Below are 18,836 nucleotides of genomic sequence, written 5' to 3' on the forward strand. Positions count from 1 at the left end.
GTTCTGCTGTTTTGCCATCTGTCCTAGTCTCCCCTGTAACCTGTTTGGTCTGGTTGAGTCTGCCAGTAACTGAAGCCCCTGTATACATGACAGGATACCCAAAGTTTCCATGGGAAAGAAAAGAGGCCAAAAACCACCTGATGATGGACTGTGATGAAGGACCTGAAAGAGACAGTCTGTCATGGGCAGTGGCGGCGCCAGAGTATTTTTTCTTGTGGGGCTGAGGTGGGGCTGACCCATATTGTGGCAGGGCTCCAAAAAATGCCAGAACTTCAATGTGAATGTATATTTAAAATAAAACAACATCCCGGCTCGATCTAGATGCAGTGAGAACACGGTCGCTCCCCGGGTTGAGCCAACTTTCCTCGTTTGCCGCACTTTTGTCCATGTGAGACTTCCGTAGCGCATGACACGACACGAACGAGCACGCACATCAAGCATGGCGGAGAGCTTGTCTTCCTTCTGAAAGTGAGCGATTTGTATGGCCTGCAGAAAAATCATAGACAACAGAACAACCGTTCTGGCTGCGTTCCGTCTCCGGTCCGGAATCACCGCAGCACCGCCTGCAGTGCCTCTGCAGTCTGCTGGAAGAGGTTGCCAGATCTATCATGAAACCTGTTTAACTCAATAGAAAGCAGCCCAAGCCGCCATCTCGGTTGAAAATACACGTTAAAACCGTATTTGTAAAATAAAAAAAAAACACGTCATAAACACATGATCATTTCATCAACCCGTCTGACATGTTCAATAAAGAAGCTTGATTTGGCAGAAACCCCACCCAATCTGGCAACACAGAGCCGCTCCACAGCCAAGAATCTAAACACAGCTCCAAAAAATTAAGAATGCAGGCAGCAAGAGCGCATCAAGGAGGCAAACCAAACGCAGCAGTCAGGAAAATAATATACAATATTAAACTCACCAGGCTGATTTTCACAGAAGTTCAATCCTCCGGTTTTTCTGACTGTAGGCAAAAATCACAGGTGCACAGGTCCGCTGCTCTGTCCCAAATCTCACTCCACGACTCTTCTGTTTGTCTGATAATGTCGCTGTGACTGACTCTGATAATTCTATTGTGGATGAAAGCTCAAGAGCGGGAGATTGGAGCTGGTCAGACATGAATTTTGTGACCCAGAAAAGCTCCTTGAAAACCATGAGAAGCAGGACAAACTGTTCATCAAAATGATGGACCATCCGGCGACGCTCAAAAACGAATCTGTCCATGTTTTGACCAGCTTACTCCCATTAACTTAATCACGGGTGACTATGGGCCAGGTTAGCTAAGTACCCCATTTATCCCAGGACCCCGATGAGTGACAGCTCAGCTGTCATTGCAGATGCCTGTCTTAATGTCGTTACATGCACCGCAGTGGCGCTGTTGGATTTAAAAGTTTATTTTTTCTTGGTTGGCTTTTGGTAGGGCTAATACAATTCTTGGTGGGGCTTTAGCCCAACCAAGCTCCACCCTGGCGCCGCCTATGGTCATGGGACAGATCATAAGCCAAAGTTCAGTACAGGGATGGGTGGTGAAATATTTGTGTCTGATGTACCACATGGAACGAAGAGCTTGAGTGAGTGAATGATTTCATTCCAATGCAACAATCTCACCAGCACTAGATAAAAGTAATAAACCACCACACATTCGCCAACAATGGCTTGTCTGCCGCCATAACGGCTGACCAAAGTTCAACACATCAACTCCTCTCCCAGAGCCCTTCTCAATACCCATAGTGTCGTTGAAGACAAGAGGATTAAAAAAATCCAGCATTTGTTTTCTGGATTTTCTAAATTCTGTATTGCAAGTAAAAAAAAAAAAAGTGATGACAATGTTAGCATTTCCTTTTAGCAGTAGGTAGTATTTCAATTGATCACTTTGTCTGTTTGACTCTCTGTTATTAATTGGTTGCAGTAAAAAGTAACTGTCCTGCCTTTAAGTTGAAGAAAATACTGGAGAAAGTCCTGAATGTGTTTTGATCTGTACCTTTATGTAAATAATGAACAGTATCCAAGTTATAAGTTCTTCACACTTTTTTAGTGAATCGCTGTCAGCATAATTGGCGGCTGCTGAAGGTTGACTTTAAATTTTCCTCGTAGAGCGCTGTCGACAGTTGATGAAGCTGGACTTTCCAGAGCCTGGTGGTCCAAACAGCAGAATCCTGAGACGCTGGGCTTCTGAAAGAGGTTTAAAGCCCTTCACATAATCAAAGTCTCTCTCTTTCTCTCTGTTCAAATAGATTGAATCGGATGAAGAATAAACCTCTGGGCCACCTTTCAAATGGAATAAATATTTCTTATTGTTGAGACATTAAGAAAGTGTCTCAACCAGGTACCCCCATGGCACATCTCAATGAACCACTGAAACAAGAGGTTCAAATCTCAAATGAAATCATTTTTTTCAATAGTTTACACAAACAAAAACATATCTTGATCATTACCCGCAACATTTTTTTTTTTTTTTAAACACGGTTAATAATAAAATGCAATGGTGTAGAATAATCCTACCTTATGCTTTGACGTCAAGAATTGTCTTTATTGAAGTAAATCCAAGGTGAAAGTTTCAAGTAATGCTGTGAGACGCATTTCATGTGTCTGGTTACATTTGAAGTCAATGCTCGATACAACCATTCAGTCACTTGCTGGCATTAAAAAATAGTTTTCATGCTTTCAGTTAATTTCAGGTTACATGATTTATAGTTTAGAATTTCAAGGAATTATTTCTCTTTCCCGTTAGGGTGTGCATCATATGAAAAGATTACCAGTAGATGCTGCTTGGTTTTTTTTATCATTGATACATTGATAGACTGAAACTTTGTTGTCTGTTCTTTACTCTGAACAGAAAATTGTCTTTAACCCTGTTCAATCACACATGAAAAAAAAACCAAAAAACAAAAACACTTATTTAAACAAACACAACCACAGAGAACAGTACATCTTATTTTGGCCTGTTCAAAACAGTTATTACAGAGGGGATGAATGATTTCTTGCACAGTATAAATGTTTGTGTGTGTTGATGTATTTTCTTGCTCGGCTCTCGGAGGAGGCGGACACTTTTTCTGTCACTCCTATTCTCCCTTCCTGTTGTCTCTGCTTGCTGCTGCACTTTTGTCTCCTCTGTTTGACTGGAGCAATCACTTGACTTGGTTTCTTCGAACAAACCAAAATATCAACCATGGAATTGATCAGCTGGTCTCTCAAGCAATTGATACGATCATTTCAGCCACGAGCACAGGAGCGAGGGATCCTTCCCGGACGGGACTCAGCATGCTGAGTATGTGATCGACACCCGGGGCAAGTGGAGGGGGGTTGCATCCCAGGCACCCGTCCGTGGAAGATGTCGAAGATGGGTATATTTTTAGATTTATGATGACTGGTCTGCTGCTGATTGGCTGGTGCTGCGGCTTGATTTTCTGGAGAATTAAGAAGACTTCTAATCATGACTCCCCTTGGAACCGTGATCTGAATTGATGCGCCTTTATTTTTTGGGAGCGTGTTACAGCTCAACTTCATCCTACAAATAACAGATAAAGTTTAAGGAAATAAAATCACCTCACAATTAAGAAGTCTGTTCATCTTAATTATTTTTTTCCTCGAGAAAACATCATGCCTACCCTTACTTTGAAGGGCAAATATATGACAAAACAACATCAATCATATTCTTAATGATTGGACGTTGCGGGTGGAGGTCATGCTTGAGGTAGTGAGCCAAAGTCATCTCCCAGGCATCCACGAAATAAACATTTATTCCTTTAAACATGGTCCTGAGTATCTTGTCACGTTGCAGTGAAGGCCAGTCACCACTGAGCTGTGCTAGAAAGCGTGTTGGAAATTGCTTCAGGTTTGCTGTCCGGATAATAATTTTAGTATCTGGAGCTCTGGCTAGCAGTCGAACAACTGCCTTGCGGATGCTCATTAACCGACGGATATAGACCTTGATGGGGAATGAGGTAAGATGTGCCCAGACACCGATAACTACAACTGTATTCTTCCCTCCAGCTACTCCATTTAGTTCATTGGCAACATAATGTAGCTCTGTAACTGGTGAAGTGCCAGCACAAACTGGAAGGCCATGGCAGCGAAATGTCACATAGATGTTATTGACATGGTCCAGCGCCACAAATGGTCCAAACTGCGCCGTGATGTGCAGGTTATGTACCCTGAGATCTGAAAGAATTAAAACAGAGAAAATTAAACTTAAGATCAACTGTTAAATGGAAATTGTGAAAAGTTATTTCAGGTGAATTACCTGCAAGCTCTTCTGAGAGGAAATCTAACCACTGCCTGATTGTAGAGTCTCCATACATGAGGACCACCTTGTTTTTGAGGCACTGGCTGATGGCAGAGGCGTTATTGAATTGTTTAACTGTGGAGCCTCTCAATGAATTCCACAGACCTTTGTAATAGTAACCAGCAGGTCCGGGTATGTCCTTGTTGCTCCTTGTTGCAATTTGACCTGTCAAAAGGTTACATTGTGTTGACATATGGTTTGTATCTTTGTATTTATTTTCATTTCATCATTCAATCATTTTCAGGTGTTTTCATCAGCACATGCATCAATTTTCCTCATGTCTCATGTGTCTTCAAGGAAAACTACCCCATATATCTCTGTATAGGAATGATTAAAATTTAAAGGTGGGATAAGTCACATTGTGTCACATAATGTTCTTCCCCCTCTCCCTCCTCTCCTTCAGAGAGTGATACATACGTTGCCATTTTGGAAGACTTTAAGTGAGTTTAGATAGTTCAAGTGCATTGCATTAGCAATAGCGAAAAAACAATATTTTGATATTTTTTTTAAAATATACGTAAGTTTGATAATGACATTCTCAAGAAATCCTTTAGAATGTGACCCCCCCCCAAAACAAAACAAAACAAAACAAAACAAAACAAAACAAAACAAAACAAAACAAAACAAATAAAGCTCTTAAAGTTCCCCTTGATCACCAGGACTTCCATGACTAAATGTTTCAGAACAGTAGCTCTTGTTTATTTTCTTTCAAAAAATGCATCCAGGAGACTCAACCTCCAAATTAGAGACAAAACATTCAGATTCTCTCTCCTCTGAAAGATTTTTACAGCATAAAAGGGTGCAGCAAATACATGACACAATGGCCCAGTTTGCATGGGTGTTTTTTCAATCCGATCAATCGTATTAAAGGTATACTAGAGGATTCTCTGCCGATTTCGTTTCGGGGGCGGGGGGCGCATGTGGCAGCCGGCCCGGAACACACCGGCCGTTCAGGAAACCTCCCGAACCTCCCGGTGGCCACCCTACCCCTGTTCAGAGGTGTTCACGGGAGGAACAAGCCGCTGCGGCTTCTGCTTCTGCGATGGGCATTCCCGCTGCATGTCACTTCCTAAACAATGCTCTGCGCATGCGCGGCTCGAAACAAGAGCGCGCATAGAGGCGGCAACTCGACATGATATGTCATCACGCAAACGCGTTCCCACATTGATTGACATTATGACTGGCCAATTACGAGTTGGAACCATCTAATTCTGATTGGTTCTAAGGATCCTCCAGTACACCTTTAAATGCCTGTGTATACATGGACAGCATACAAAGTGATCCACGATGAATCCTCGTTTACAAGGATCCTGGGTGAAGCGTATTATACAGCATTCTGACATGCGTACAAAGTCTCTCGACGAACTTTTAGGTCTTCCTCTCTGCAGCAGCAGTCCTCAGTGCCGAGCAGAGTGTTTTTATCTGCTGATATCTGCTCAAAAAATGTCCCAACATCTCCATGATGCAGTGCTCAAGGAGCGGGAGCTCCCCTGGCCGGAGCACTGTCCCGCTGAGCGACACATCTCGGTGTGTGCACCGGGGGGCTGTTCCGCATGCAGATGTTTCGAATTAACTGGTGCCCGTGGTAACTTGTGACCAATAGATGACTGAAACCTGTCGTTCTAGCGAACGTTGGTTATCTACAGTTACAGTAAATGTATAAGTTTGAAGTCTTTTGTGAGTCTTACTTTAACAACTGCTGCAGTCAGCATGTGTTTACACAGAATTCCGCCGTTATTCGTTAACACGGGAACCAGCTAAACCATAACACCGGCTGGGTGATAGCTCGTATTCTGCAACTCGCTGTTGCACGATGTGCTTCCATTTCACCTGTCCAGTGTTTTTTCTCTCCGGGTTTTTATTAAAAACGTGTTTTTTAACCACCGTTGTGTTTCTTCTGCTTGATTTTGACTGTCCTGCTTCCCGTTTAGTGCGTACATCATCACGTCACTACGTACCAGGGAACGCATGATGGAATAAATAATCTCCCGTTTCATCCGCTCAGGTCACCGGTACTTTGGAGCTATCTAGCAGTGCGAATGTGTAACGACAATCTAGTCTTCGATTATAGTACGACCCCATTTTTGAGAATACAATTTCTGGAAAAAAAATAGCGTTTTATATTCGGGCCAATACGGTACTATACATAAATGCAAATTCCATATAACTTTTAAAAAAAAATCAAAGAGCACCATCATGACGTTCCTCAATTAAATAATAATAAATCAAGCTATTGGGTCTGTTGTCCTGGGACCGGGGTGGGGGGTGAGGATGCTGGGATAGCCAAAGCACCCCCAAGAAATATGATTTAAAAAACAACAAAACAAAACAGTGGATTATGTAATAAATTGCTGTCTGGCAACCAGACCCCGCTTAATTAAAACAAATATAAATCAAACTTGGATACATTAAAATTAAAAACCAGTGTGTTCAGAGTCAGCTTGTAGGAGAAGGTCATACAGTGACTTTTGAACTTCCCATTTTGTCTGCTGCCTGCTTCACTAACTGACAGTGATGAAACATGGAGGATTTTTGATCAAATATCCACATATTGGAAAGTGATTGATGCCTTTGAAGAACCAAAGAAATGAGAGCTCAACTGTCCTCATCTGCCTCCATGAGAACTTCCTGTTCTGGCGGAAAGAGGGACACGACTCTGGTTGTTATGGTGAATCAGTGATTCTGTGATCGGTGGAGGGGGTCTCTTTAAGGAATCGCGTGCACATGCTGATCCTGGATTGGTTTCACCTGGCTTGATGAATCCATGTGTTCTCATCCTGGAATGGTCTTTTGTGCAACCAAGCAAGCCCAAACCCTCTTGTTTTGGATTGGATGAACCAGGCTCAGTCAATGGTTCAAGATGTCTGAATTCTACTTTTGCGCAATAGGCCCAAAGTCCAGAGTGATCCTGGCCATATTGAAAAAAAAAAAAAAGGGATGGCCCTGGGTAAAAATACATTGATCCTGTCTGTTTGAGCTCTCCTGGACCAGCAGGAGAGATTTGTAGCTCAATGACCAGGAGTAAGGTGCATGAAGCAGCTAACTGATGCAAGTAGCATACATGCTAACAATGGACTGACACGAGTAGCGATGCTAATATGCCAATAGCAGAATGATGTGACTGTAAATAGTAAGGTAAAATTACTCATCACCAAAACAACATTTACAATACTAGCATGGATGATATATGTATACACCTCTGCTTAAATTCCTCCACATGGAGAAGCGCCTCCTCCCTATCTGGAAAAGGCATGTCATCCTTTTCTATGAGAGAACCACAGATTTGGAGGTACTGATACATATCCCAACTTTAACACACTGAGCAACAAACTGTCCCAGTGAACACCTGCCCCATAAAGACAACATATCCACCAAAACAAAGATGTCCCCTTCCAGTGCCCCCCGTGTGATATTCTCCTGGCCTTGACTGCAGTTTGACACCAAATGCGTGTAAATCATGAGCAGAAGGATGAAAAGTGCAGTACTATTCCTACCTTAAACAAATCAGGCCTAATGCCGAGTATCAGGATGCAGCTCTCACAATGTAGGTACAAAGAAAGAGAGTCTACAGCAGAAGTTTTGGTCTTCTACACTCCCTGATCACCTCCCAAAAGATATCTTGGGGGACATGGTCATTGGCATTCTCCAAGTCTACAAAGTACATGTACTTTTCATAATCTGTGAGAGAGTGAAGACCTGGTCTGAAGTGTCAGAAAAGATTCCATGCTGTTGGGTGAGGTTTGGTCATGGGTCACGTTTTTGAAAAATGAATTTACAATCTCAAAACAGACACTCAAGTATTCAGCACTGATTGCTTCTGTGATTTTCTTTTTCAGTTTTAGGCATCAGATTGCATGTTGGTGGAAGTACATATTTGAATTTACCTTTCTTTTTTGGAAACACAGTGACATGAGCAGGTCCTGAAGATGGAATGCGAACATTCATGGTGACACCACTAAAGCAAAGAAAACAAATGTAAAAATGTGCCAGCACAATATTAAAAGCATTTTCCAACCATCCGTCCATTTTTGACTGTTTATCCAGGATCTGGTGGTCTTAGCAGGGATTCCCAGACTTCCCTGTCCCCAGACACTTCCTCCAGCTTTTCAGGACGGATCCTGAGGCATTCCCAGGCCAGTTAAGAAAGCAGCAGGTGTACTCCCAACTCCTACCTGGTAACTGAGCTCCTCACCCTATCTTTAAGGAAGCACCTACCTACCCTGTGGAGGAAGTTGATTTCAGCCACTTGTATTTGGGGTCTTGTCTTTTTGGTCATGGCCTAAAATCCATGACTATAGATGAGGGTCGGAACATAAATTGTCTTTAGAGCTTCATCGTTCGTCTCAGCTCCTTTTTCATGATGAAGGACCAATACAACTATAGAACTGCCGAAGAAATACAGCAAGCTGTCCACAGCCGAGCCACTGGAGACTGCTAAGCAAAGACTCACAGCCCCAACTACCCATCTAAAGAGATATACAAGAGAAGTGGAAGGCAGGAGAATAAGCACAACATTCTCCAAAAAACTAGCAAAGGTACACTCTCAATGGCAGACCACAGCAGGCCCGCCCAGGGCAGGGACTGAGCAATAGGCTACTAGAGGAGTGTGGAGAAAGAGGTGCCACATAACACTAACGCACAACGGCTAGCAGATCTGCAGGCAGAACCCTGCAACCTCCCAGAACAAGTACCAGTAGTCATCAATACAGCAGACATCCAGAAAAGAGTGGCAAAAATGAAGAACTGGACAGCTCCAGGTCCTGATAGGATTCACAACTACTGGCTAACTGCACTCCATGAATGCCTGCCAATGCAAATGACCCAGCTGAAGGAAGACAAAAGAACCACCCACAGTGGTTAACCCAAGGTAAAACAGTGGTCATCATGAAGGACCCCCAGAAGGGAACAACATCATCCAGTTACCGGCCTATAACCTGCCTCAGGACTACATGGAAGCTCCTACCTGGCATCATAGCTGCTAAGATGAACGGTCACATGGAAGTGCTAACATGACCAGAGCCCAGGAAGGAATTGGCAATAACAGAAGAGGAACCAAGCACCAGTTACTGGTCGACAGGGTGATTGCACAAGGCTGTAAGACCAGAAACACCAACCTTTGCCCTGCCTGGATTGTTTTCAAGAAAGCCTTTGACTCAACGTCATACTCATGCACACTGGAATGCTATCAACAAGGAACTGAGAACCTTGCTGGGAAACTCAATGAGGCTATGGAAGACAACTCTGGAAGCTAACTGAAAGCCAGCGGCAGAGGTGAGCATCAAATGTGGCATATACCAAGAAGACGCTCTGTGGCCCCCGCTGTTCTGTATAGACCTGAGCCCCCTCAGCCAGATCATCACCAAGAGTGGATACGGGTACCGATTCCACAGTGGAAGAATCGACAACCACCTCCTATACATGGATGGCATCAAGCTGTATGCCAGGAGTGCTCGAGACATGGACTCCCTGATTCATCTCATCAGGATATATAGCAATGCCATTGGGATATCATTTGGACTAAAGTGTGGGTGGATGGTATCAAGGAGAGGCAAGATGGTCACTACTGAAGGGGTTGAACTACCTGAAGGCAACAATATAGATGTGGAAAACAGCTACAAATACCTGGGGACCTGAAGCGCGGACATCTGGCCCTTCTTAAACCACCCGAACCACTCATGGACCTGAGTCTTCCCCAGAGCATCGTCCTTGTAGGCTTGCTGCAACAAGCTGAGTGTTTCTGCTGCTGTTTTTCCCAGCAACAAGCAGAAATTAATGGTTGCGCGCTGCTCTAACAATGTCACCATTTTGGAAAAATCACAGACGGGACAGGCGCCAACCTCCGCTCATAAATCATGAAGATAATGCGGAAGTGCAAAATAGCTGTAATTACAGAGAGATTCCAGCTGGGGGTGATGATGCTGGTTTCAAAAAGAGCCCCGGTCTCACTAGAACCCATTCAAAAATGCCGATTTTCAGAGTGCAAATAAATATGTAAAGCGCCCGGTTTCAGGACATATTTTGGTCTCTATCACTAGTTTCTACAACCGTGTTGGCTTCACCAGACTCTGATTTTCACATAAATCATCTGTTGATTTTATATTACGAGTTAAAGTTTTGCATAAATCGCACTATCACAGCGCCTCCTCTGTCCACGTGATGCGGTCACGTGACGGGCTGCACCAATCACATTTACATCCGGTTCACTTTACATCACACCATTCACTGTGGAGGCGTCCTGCTGGACTCGCTTGTAGTCTTCAGAACGGCAGTTGAGAACTCTATGGGTGACGTCACGAAAGGTCTGTCCATTTATTTACTGTCTATGAGACGGGAGCTGCACTCTGTTACTTTAAATAGCGCGTGACAGACGTCAGTGTCAGTCTGGGAGCTCAGATTTTTCACAGATATGCATGAGGCTTACCTGTAGCCCATCTGATGGCCAGAAGTCGGAACTCATTATTATTATTATTTTCTGACCAAATTCCAGTTTCTTTTGGGTACCCCCTCGTATAACACAAAATACAACACAATCATTTGTAGGCACTTTCAAAGAGAAATACAGAGACGGACGGCCCTTAACAAGGGGCCCCAGACTCCGTACTCCCAAAGAACTCCTGATAAGATACCTTATAGGATGCAGTCGAAGGTTTTCCCAAATGCCAAAAACATATGTGGACTGGTCGGACAAACTCCCACAAACCCCTGAGCACCCTATATAAGGTAGAGAGCTGGTCCAGGACAAAAACTGAATCATTCTTTCTCGATCCAAGGTTCGGCTGAGGATTGTGATTTCCCTATAGTTGGAGAATACCCTCCAGGGACTGGAAATTTGACATTTCAGGAGACTCTTGCCCAACATTTTTAAAAAAGGGGGACCACCACCTCAGTCTGCCAATCCAGAAGTACTGTTTCCGACTGCCACACAATGTTACAAAGACATGTTAACCGAGACAATACCACCTCATTGACTTCAGCTTGGGTAATGGATGAGTCCACTCTGAGACCTCATCCTCTGCTTCCTCCAAGGGTGACATGCTGACGGGTTGGGGGAATCTAAGATGTATTCTTTCCACCATTTGATAATATAGTCAAGGTTAGCAGCTTTAGTCTTCCACTGTAACCAGTGTTGGAGACCTGCTCTTCCTTATTGAGGCATAGGATGGTTTGCTAGTACTTCTTCAAGGCTAACCAATAGTCCTCCTCCATGCCAACTCCGAACTCCTTCCCAGACCCGAGTTTTCGTCTGTAGCTGTCAGCTGCTTCGGGAGTCCCACGAACCAGCAAGACTCGATAGGACTTCTTCTCCAGCTAGACGGCAGTTGTTATTTCCAGTGTCCACCACTGGGTTTAGGGGTTTCCAGATTTAGGATTGGGAGACACCACAGACCTTGCAACCACAGCTTCGAACAGCTGCTTCAAAAATGAGGGTAGGCATGATTATGTTTAACTGGTACCTCTCAAGCTGTCTTCCAAGCTCAGACTACTTCCGCCTCAATGAGGTGACATTCCATTTCCCAAGAGCCAGCCTCTGTGTCCATGGATCAGATCATTGGGCACCCTGCTTTTGGTTGCCACCCAATCCACACTGCACTCTGTGGGAGGTTAGGTCGTGCAGAAGTTGGGCCGATGTCATTCGCTTGAGCTGAGCCCTGTGGATAAAGGCCTGGCCACTAGGTGCTCGTATGTGAGCCCAAATCCCAGGCCTGCCTACAGGGTGGGGCCCCGACTACACCATACCAAGTGGTCCCTGATATCTCTTTTCTCAAGGGGGCTTATGAATTGCTCTTTGTCAGGCCCTATTTGCCATTTGAAACCCTACGAGGGGCATAAAGCCCCTGCCCAAAACTTTTTTGATTGTTCATTCATCTATTTTCAGTAATGGTACTAGCAGTTTAGCTTAAGAGTCATAGCCATGGTAACCACTTACGTTTTAAAGAGTATGTCCTCCTCGGCCTTGATGGGTTTTCGGATTTTGTGGAAGTGTTTTATCCTGGTATCACAGCTCAGATTCTGTGGCTTGTAGCAGAACCAAAGTTCTCCTGTATTGAGATCAGTGTAGTTACACTGTGGCTGCTGGGTTGAAGGCAGGCATACATTGCACAGGGTAGTGTCTGTCAGTGAGCCTGATTGAAAAGTGCTGTAGTAGTCCACTCCATTAGGCCTTTCACCAGAAAAACTTTGCAGGAATGGGATTGCTTCACTGGGATGTACCAATGTTACCTGATTGAACAAAGAACCAAAAAAAGGCCATTAAGAAACAATCACTAAGCTTTTGCTCAATAAGTGAAGCAATAGGCAATGAATGTTGCTTGAAATATTGCTTTCTGTCCCAGACCTGAATAAATAATAGTTGTGGTGTAATCTAACCAATACACACATCACCATATAACGATCACTTTTTCTATTTTTCCATTGCACATTTCTGGTACTGCTCGCCTCAACTCAGCCTTGCTCATTTTCCATCACACTAGATTGTCAGCTCTGCATGGGTAGAATCATCATAGTGAGGTGAACCAAATGTCAAGGGATGTCATAGATTCTGCAACACAGAACACACTGGATGCTTAAAATATAGGTGTAAACTACTTGTTTGTTTTTTTTTTAAGCTTAGTTTTTTTTTCATATATTGTAAAAAATAAAAACAATTCACAAAATAATTTGCCAATGCTGGAAATGACTTTTTTTTTTGGATTTGGTGTAGGAGATTTTCATTTCTCACGATTTACTATTGAGTGTCAATCGTTCTGTGGTGAGTGCTGACTAAAGGTGTTTTCACACCTACCCACTTTAGCTCGACCTAACAGAGTTTCTGGACCGAACACGGCGCAACTGGGTTGGTGTGAAAGCGCCACTCGCTCTAGTTGTCGCTCTAACTCGCCTGCTCCGAGAGCGGCTGAATGGGGGGATCTCGGAGCGGCTTGGGTTGACCTGGGATGCGGCGTGGCAGATGTATGAAAGCACACCGGCTTTATCTCGACCCAAAGTCTCGACACTGTGCTTTTTAGAACTACACAGGTATCCGTAACCAGCTCAGTCCCGGGAAAAATGATCACCTGTCAAAATGGCAGAAAGAATAAAGTGTCTGCTGCTCACTCTCTGGCAGACTGGCGTGATAACAATGCTTATTTTTCCACTGGTTGTAGCGCGATTTTAGCCCCGCCCCTTTCTTTGTTTGATTGACAAGTAAATGACAGGCTTGCACACATGTTTGATTCTCTGCAGATCCATAGCAGCAGCGCACCATACTAATTTAGTAGGGGTGGGACGAGACACAAATTTCACGGGACGAGATGTCTCGCGAGATTGAGTCCACGAGATTGAGACGACACGAGACCGGGGGGGGGGGGGGGGGGGGGGGGGGGTGCTGAGGTTGTGGGGGGTCAGCGCGGTACTCACATGCAGCATCGGAGCATGGAGTGTCGGGTCGGAGCGCCCCTTGTACGGCCACGTTGCCCTCCGCTCTACACTGCGCCCGAGGCGGCCGCCGAGTTCGCCTATTCCCGTTCAAACTGCGGCGCACAGACGACGCCATGACTGCATTTGCACTTCATGCCACTAGGTGCGCTGTTTGCATGTTCAACCTTATTTTACACAGACACCACAGAGGAAGAAGGGCGCCGCAGCCGCTGCAGGCTCTCTCTGCATGCTGTTAGAAACAGAGTGTGAGCCGGTAAGACGTGGTAAAATGTTCATTGATGTGATGCACCGTTTTTTCAATAAAAGAGAAGGACTGAACGACCGTTTCCGCACATTTTCTTTACGTCGTATCAATTAAACTGTATCACAAGTAGTTTGTGTACTCAAAAGACCAAGATTCCTTGCAGATAGAACATGCGCAGAACAGTATTTCATGTCCTTTTCGACCGGGTTTTTAAATATGAATATGAGCATATTCAGGGTTTTGCACGTGCTTATATGGCTGTGCGCCATGTAATGTATCATTCTGTCAATATTCCAGTTAATAAAGAGTTTTTGTCTTTATATAAACGTACTTAATCTCGCGGCATTCGATCTCGCGAGATCTCGTGACACGAGATCTCGTCCCATCCCTATAATTTAGCAGTATTTTTTTTTCAGCGTGAAAAATCTAATGTGTGGCGTGAGTGCGTGACAAAAGACCGAAATGCACGAGCCCTGAGCAAGACTGCTGTTTTGGTTTTACACCAACTTCTGCCTGGTTGTCACGGATACCCCACACTTCCCTTGTTTAGAGCGGCTACTCTGCATGGTCATGAAAAGCATATTTGAAAATTGAAAATTGAAAATTTTTTTCTTTTTTACTGGTGCGGCTGCCTTTGGCTCGACCCATATATGTGAAAACAGCCTCTGTGACCAGATCATAGTTCAATACCCATGGTTATGGGGGTAAATTTGTTTCTTTATTTCCAATCGAAAAAAAAAAAAGTTGCTCCAATCGCCAAATACGTTTTCAATCAGAAAAAAACTTCACTTCGATAAAAAAACAACAACAAAAAAATGTTTTCAATCAAAGACAATACTTGTTCAAACCCATAAACAATATTTGGTACCCCAGAAAATTGCATATAAACATGTTTTTTTATTATTTAAATTTTTCTCATGATTGAATTCAGTTTTTATTTGATTGAAAATATATTTTCTGATTGAAGTCTTATTTTTGGATTTAAGCCATAAAATGAAAAGGACGTTTGTTTCTTTATTACTAAATCAAAGATATAACTTCAATCAAAAAAAAATTTTTCAATCAAAGCAAAAAAAAAAAAATGTTCAGAGTGGTTCGACTTTGTTTTGACATTCAAACACCTTTTTTTCCGATGGAAGCGAAAAAAGTTTTGAAGCCTGTTTTTTGAAGCGTCTTTTTTGAAGCCTGTTTTTTGAATGAATCATTTTGACACAAACGTCTGCAGTGGGCGGATTCTAAACTCACTTACTTGCCTTTATGAAAATGGCGAGAGCAAACAAGCATGTTGTCAGATATGGAGTTGAAAGTGATGCTCTTCCTTCATGTCGCTGCTGCGAACCACGCCATCTGACGCCTCTTTCTCAGTCTGCTCTCCGTAACTTCTTTTCCACTTGGGAAACTGGAAAAAACATAGATTGTCGTCTGTCCTGCTCCCATTCCATCGATGTGACCGATTGTGGCCGCCTTTCACGCAACAGGATCTTCCCGTTTTGAAGAAATACTGCCGCACTCAGAAACGTGGATCACAGAAAGTAGCTCGCAAGTGAGACCTGGCCATGGAAATGGTGATTCAATCCCTCAATGCAACAGCGTGACGTCTTCTGCAAAGGACCAAAATAGAAACTGACTTCCCCACACACACACAAGCAGCTAGCTTCCAGCTTCTACCTTCTTCTGGAGAGATTCGTCATGGGTGTGGACACCTGTCACTCAAACATGCCCGACCAATGGAGAAGCATCTGCCCACTGCAGGACGCTTGTGTCAAAATGATTCAATCAAAAAACAGGCCTCAAAACTTATTTCCCTTCGATCGGAAAAAAAGGTGTTTGAATGTCAAAACAAGGTCAAAACTACGGTGGCCCTGAGGTGCAAAACACAACGGCAAATGAGAAAACACAACAGCAAAAGAGAAAACGCAACACAAAAAGACAAAACACAACAGCAAAAGAGAAAACGCAACACAAACACAGAAAACACAACAGCAAATCAAAAAACACAACACAAAAACAAAACACAACGCCAAATCAGAAAACACAACACGAAAAGAGAAAACACAACGGCAAAGAGAAAACAGAAATCGGGTGATATCAGTCTTCTTCTTCTACTGATTTCCGGCAGGCTGTACGCTTGTTTAGCGCAATGCTGCCCCTTCAGGTTAAGTAGTGGGTGACATCAGTCGTCGCTGATTGGACGAAAGAACTGGTCCGTCCTTTGAACCGGAGAGAGTCACAATTCGCCACTAATCCAATGCTTCGGATTCGCAGTAAAAAACGCCTGTTTTTAAAGTGCCGTAAAAAACGTGCGTTTTAAACCAGCAAGACGCGCGATTTTTTCGGCGTTTGATAAGATGTTAATGAGCTCTGCCCTCTGAAAAACACAGCCAATAAGTCTAATTTTTCTGAAGCCAATCAGCAGAGAGCACAGCGACGCCAAAACAATGGATCCAAGACATTGCCAGCTCCTCTGCTGGAATAAATGACTGAAATTCAGAGGGTTAAAATATCGATTTGCACGAATTATAATCACCATGGCTGAAAACGCTGTGCTGAAAACGTGTAGATAGTACAAAAAAAAACAAAAAAAAAACAACCCTTGATCATCACATTTTCAAAATGTATTAAGTCCATATCTGTACATATTTCTATATATTATAGCTCCAGTTATATTTTAGTAGTAGTAGTGTTATATTTTAGATCTGTTGTATATCAAGTTCAATGTTTTCTTTTTGATTTCGATTACTTATTCTTTATTTGCAAATGTCCTCATTTATTTGCACCAGTTTGTACTACGAGCCTCCATAACTAAATGTCTTCGTGGTGAGATAAATACAGTCTATTCTGTTCTTTATGAGGCACAGATCTGCTCATAACTGGGTAAAATTCGTAATTTTTTTTCTGACAGACAAAACAGTTTGCTGTTAAAGGTTTAGTTTCAAACCAGTCTTAGGAATTGTGCAGAGACTACATGCTTGTCAACATGAGGCCAGCTCAGAAGAGTTGGTTGATGACAGGAGAATTGTTTTATAAGGCTGTATTTAGTGAGTGTTGTTTAAAGCTGTGACAGGGTAATATTAAATCAGTACTGGCTTCTCCCTACATGTAGATGATACTGGCTCCACCTTACCTTTCGCTCTTCAACTGCAGTCAGACTGAAGTGTGTTTCCATAAAGCACCCTGTTACTGTAACGTGTCGCAGTGCAGAATTGTCTGGATTGAAGTTCATGATAATCACCATGTAAAATATTCAAAACACCACCATGTACATCCCTTACAAATGGAGTTATTTCATTTCCATTCAGCACCACTACTTAGAAAGAAATGCAAAATGCAAAAACACTGCTGTGCTTGTGTTGAGCAAGAACCAGTGAATTCAGACACATATGGGTGTGAAAACGGTTTTTATTGGAAAGGACATCAACACCACCAGTTGTTGAGTTACTCCTGTGGGTTCTCGGGGTCTGGACCTGCAGAGAGACCCGCTGCAGGGACATCTGAAGGCCTGGCTCTGCTGCTGCTGAGAGGCCAAATCAGCCTGATTCAGCCTCACTGCCCTGCTTCATCTTCAAGGAACTGCAGGTTCAGACGCTGCTCCTCCTGATGGACATGCCGTTCGTCACGCTGCAGCTCCCAGCTCACCTAAAGCCTGAATTTCTCTCAGGGGCTCCGTCAGGTCTGGGTGGTGCTCCAGCCTCCTCCTGGGTAAAAAGCAAAGGGGGAAAGAGAGCAGTTCAGTAAGACACTACCAGCCACACCCTGCCTCCACCCATCAGACCCTGTGGTGCAGCTGGTGGAGACGATTTTGGACAGTAACATTGCGGGATATAATTCCCAGGGTGTAAATGCAGAGTGTGACCGATCAGCTGACTGCTCTGCACTTCTGTAATGGTTTGTCCAGCAGTTTTTGCTACTTCACCAGTTTGTGTTCACTGTAACACTGGACGAGGAGAGCTGTTCAGTGTAAACATCCACAGTTCACAGAGCAAACTGGAGCTGCAGAAACAGCAGCATAGATTTATTTCACTACTCTGCATCAACAGTACTGCACACTGGGCCCTGTATCCAGCTGGAGCAGCAGTGGTGAACGTATCAATGTGATACTTGACAGAATTCTACTTGATAGAATACCAGTATAGATGCTGAATCGTTTCCTGCATTATCTACAGCATGAACAAGGCTGCTGCTCACCTCCCAGCTGCTGGAGCTTCATAACACAGGAGTCCGGCTGGAGGTGGATGCTCCATCTTGATGACGCTACATCTCTCTCCTCCACCCCTGGGCCCAGAGGAGGACGACTCCTGTCCTCCTGCAGAAACGTTACACAAACCACATGCAACACCACAATGCTACATGGCTGGGTGCAAAGCTATCTAGCCTAGCCACGTGCTAATGCTAACCAGCTAGCGCGCTGCCTGGATAAACTTTTAAGACAAAAACCTCAGATTTCAGTGGTGATAACGGCATGGTAACACTGGTGGTTGTACAGTTCAGAGTATTAAAACTTACCATCAGCTCCACCTCGGCCAAAGTCCACACAGCCTCTCCTCAGTTTCTTGCATTTTGCGCGGTGCTGACCGGGTCTGGAGCCGATAGAGAGCAGCCGCTCGGAGACGACAGTGTTTTTTTCCCATTTGCGGTGATTTCCCCCCCCTTTTTTCCATTTCTAACGGCACCGTTCGGTTCCGTTGAACCTCCTCTGCAGTGATGGAAAGCAGCCGCTGCTCCTCCGGTGAAGACCGGTGTTCAGTAGACTTTTTGGAAAGGTTTGCGTTGCCGTCGCGGTGAGACCGGTGGAACAGATCGTCACAGATGGCTGGCTGCTTCGCAGGCTAGAACACTGCATATCCGATCCGAACTGAGCAGACCTGAACCGTACCGAAACTGTGGCGAATTGTG

At 44.0% G+C, this 18,836-nt stretch overlaps 2 protein-coding genes across 8 annotated transcripts in view; both read right to left on the minus strand.

Annotated features, from left to right (window-relative positions):
- LOC115403856 (NXPE family member 3-like) overlaps positions 1-18,836 on the minus strand; it is a 46,905-nt gene that overhangs the window by 23,170 nt on the left and 4,899 nt on the right. Inside the window, exons 4-5 of one of the 7 annotated variants that reach the window (XM_030112876.1) lie at positions 12,210-12,502; positions 8,167-8,237 (exon numbers count right to left, since the gene is read on the minus strand). The exons of 1 other annotated variant lie outside the window; for it this stretch is intronic. In XM_030112876.1, the coding sequence (XP_029968736.1) occupies positions 8,167-8,237; positions 12,210-12,502 (364 nt within the window). Of the gene's footprint in view, positions 1-8,166; positions 8,238-10,908; positions 10,994-11,031; positions 11,894-11,936; positions 12,128-12,167; positions 12,503-17,453; positions 17,639-18,128; positions 18,247-18,836 lie in introns of those variants that run through there. 5 more of the 7 variants (XM_030112877.1, XM_030112878.1, XM_030112879.1 and 2 more) reach the window with 5 other exon arrangements.
- LOC115403875 (NXPE family member 3-like) lies at positions 3,453-4,851 on the minus strand. The gene is made up of 2 exons (XM_030112912.1): positions 4,241-4,851; positions 3,453-4,158 (listed from the first exon to the last, which is right to left on the minus strand). Exons 1-2 carry the CDS (start codon positions 4,473-4,475, stop codon positions 3,608-3,610), a joined length of 786 nt encoding a protein of 261 aa, XP_029968772.1. The 5' UTR covers positions 4,476-4,851; the 3' UTR covers positions 3,453-3,607.

This window comes from Salarias fasciatus, chromosome 17 (genome assembly GCF_902148845.1).
Source record: "Salarias fasciatus chromosome 17, fSalaFa1.1, whole genome shotgun sequence".
Taxonomy (NCBI): Eukaryota; Metazoa; Chordata; class Actinopteri; order Blenniiformes; family Blenniidae; genus Salarias; species Salarias fasciatus.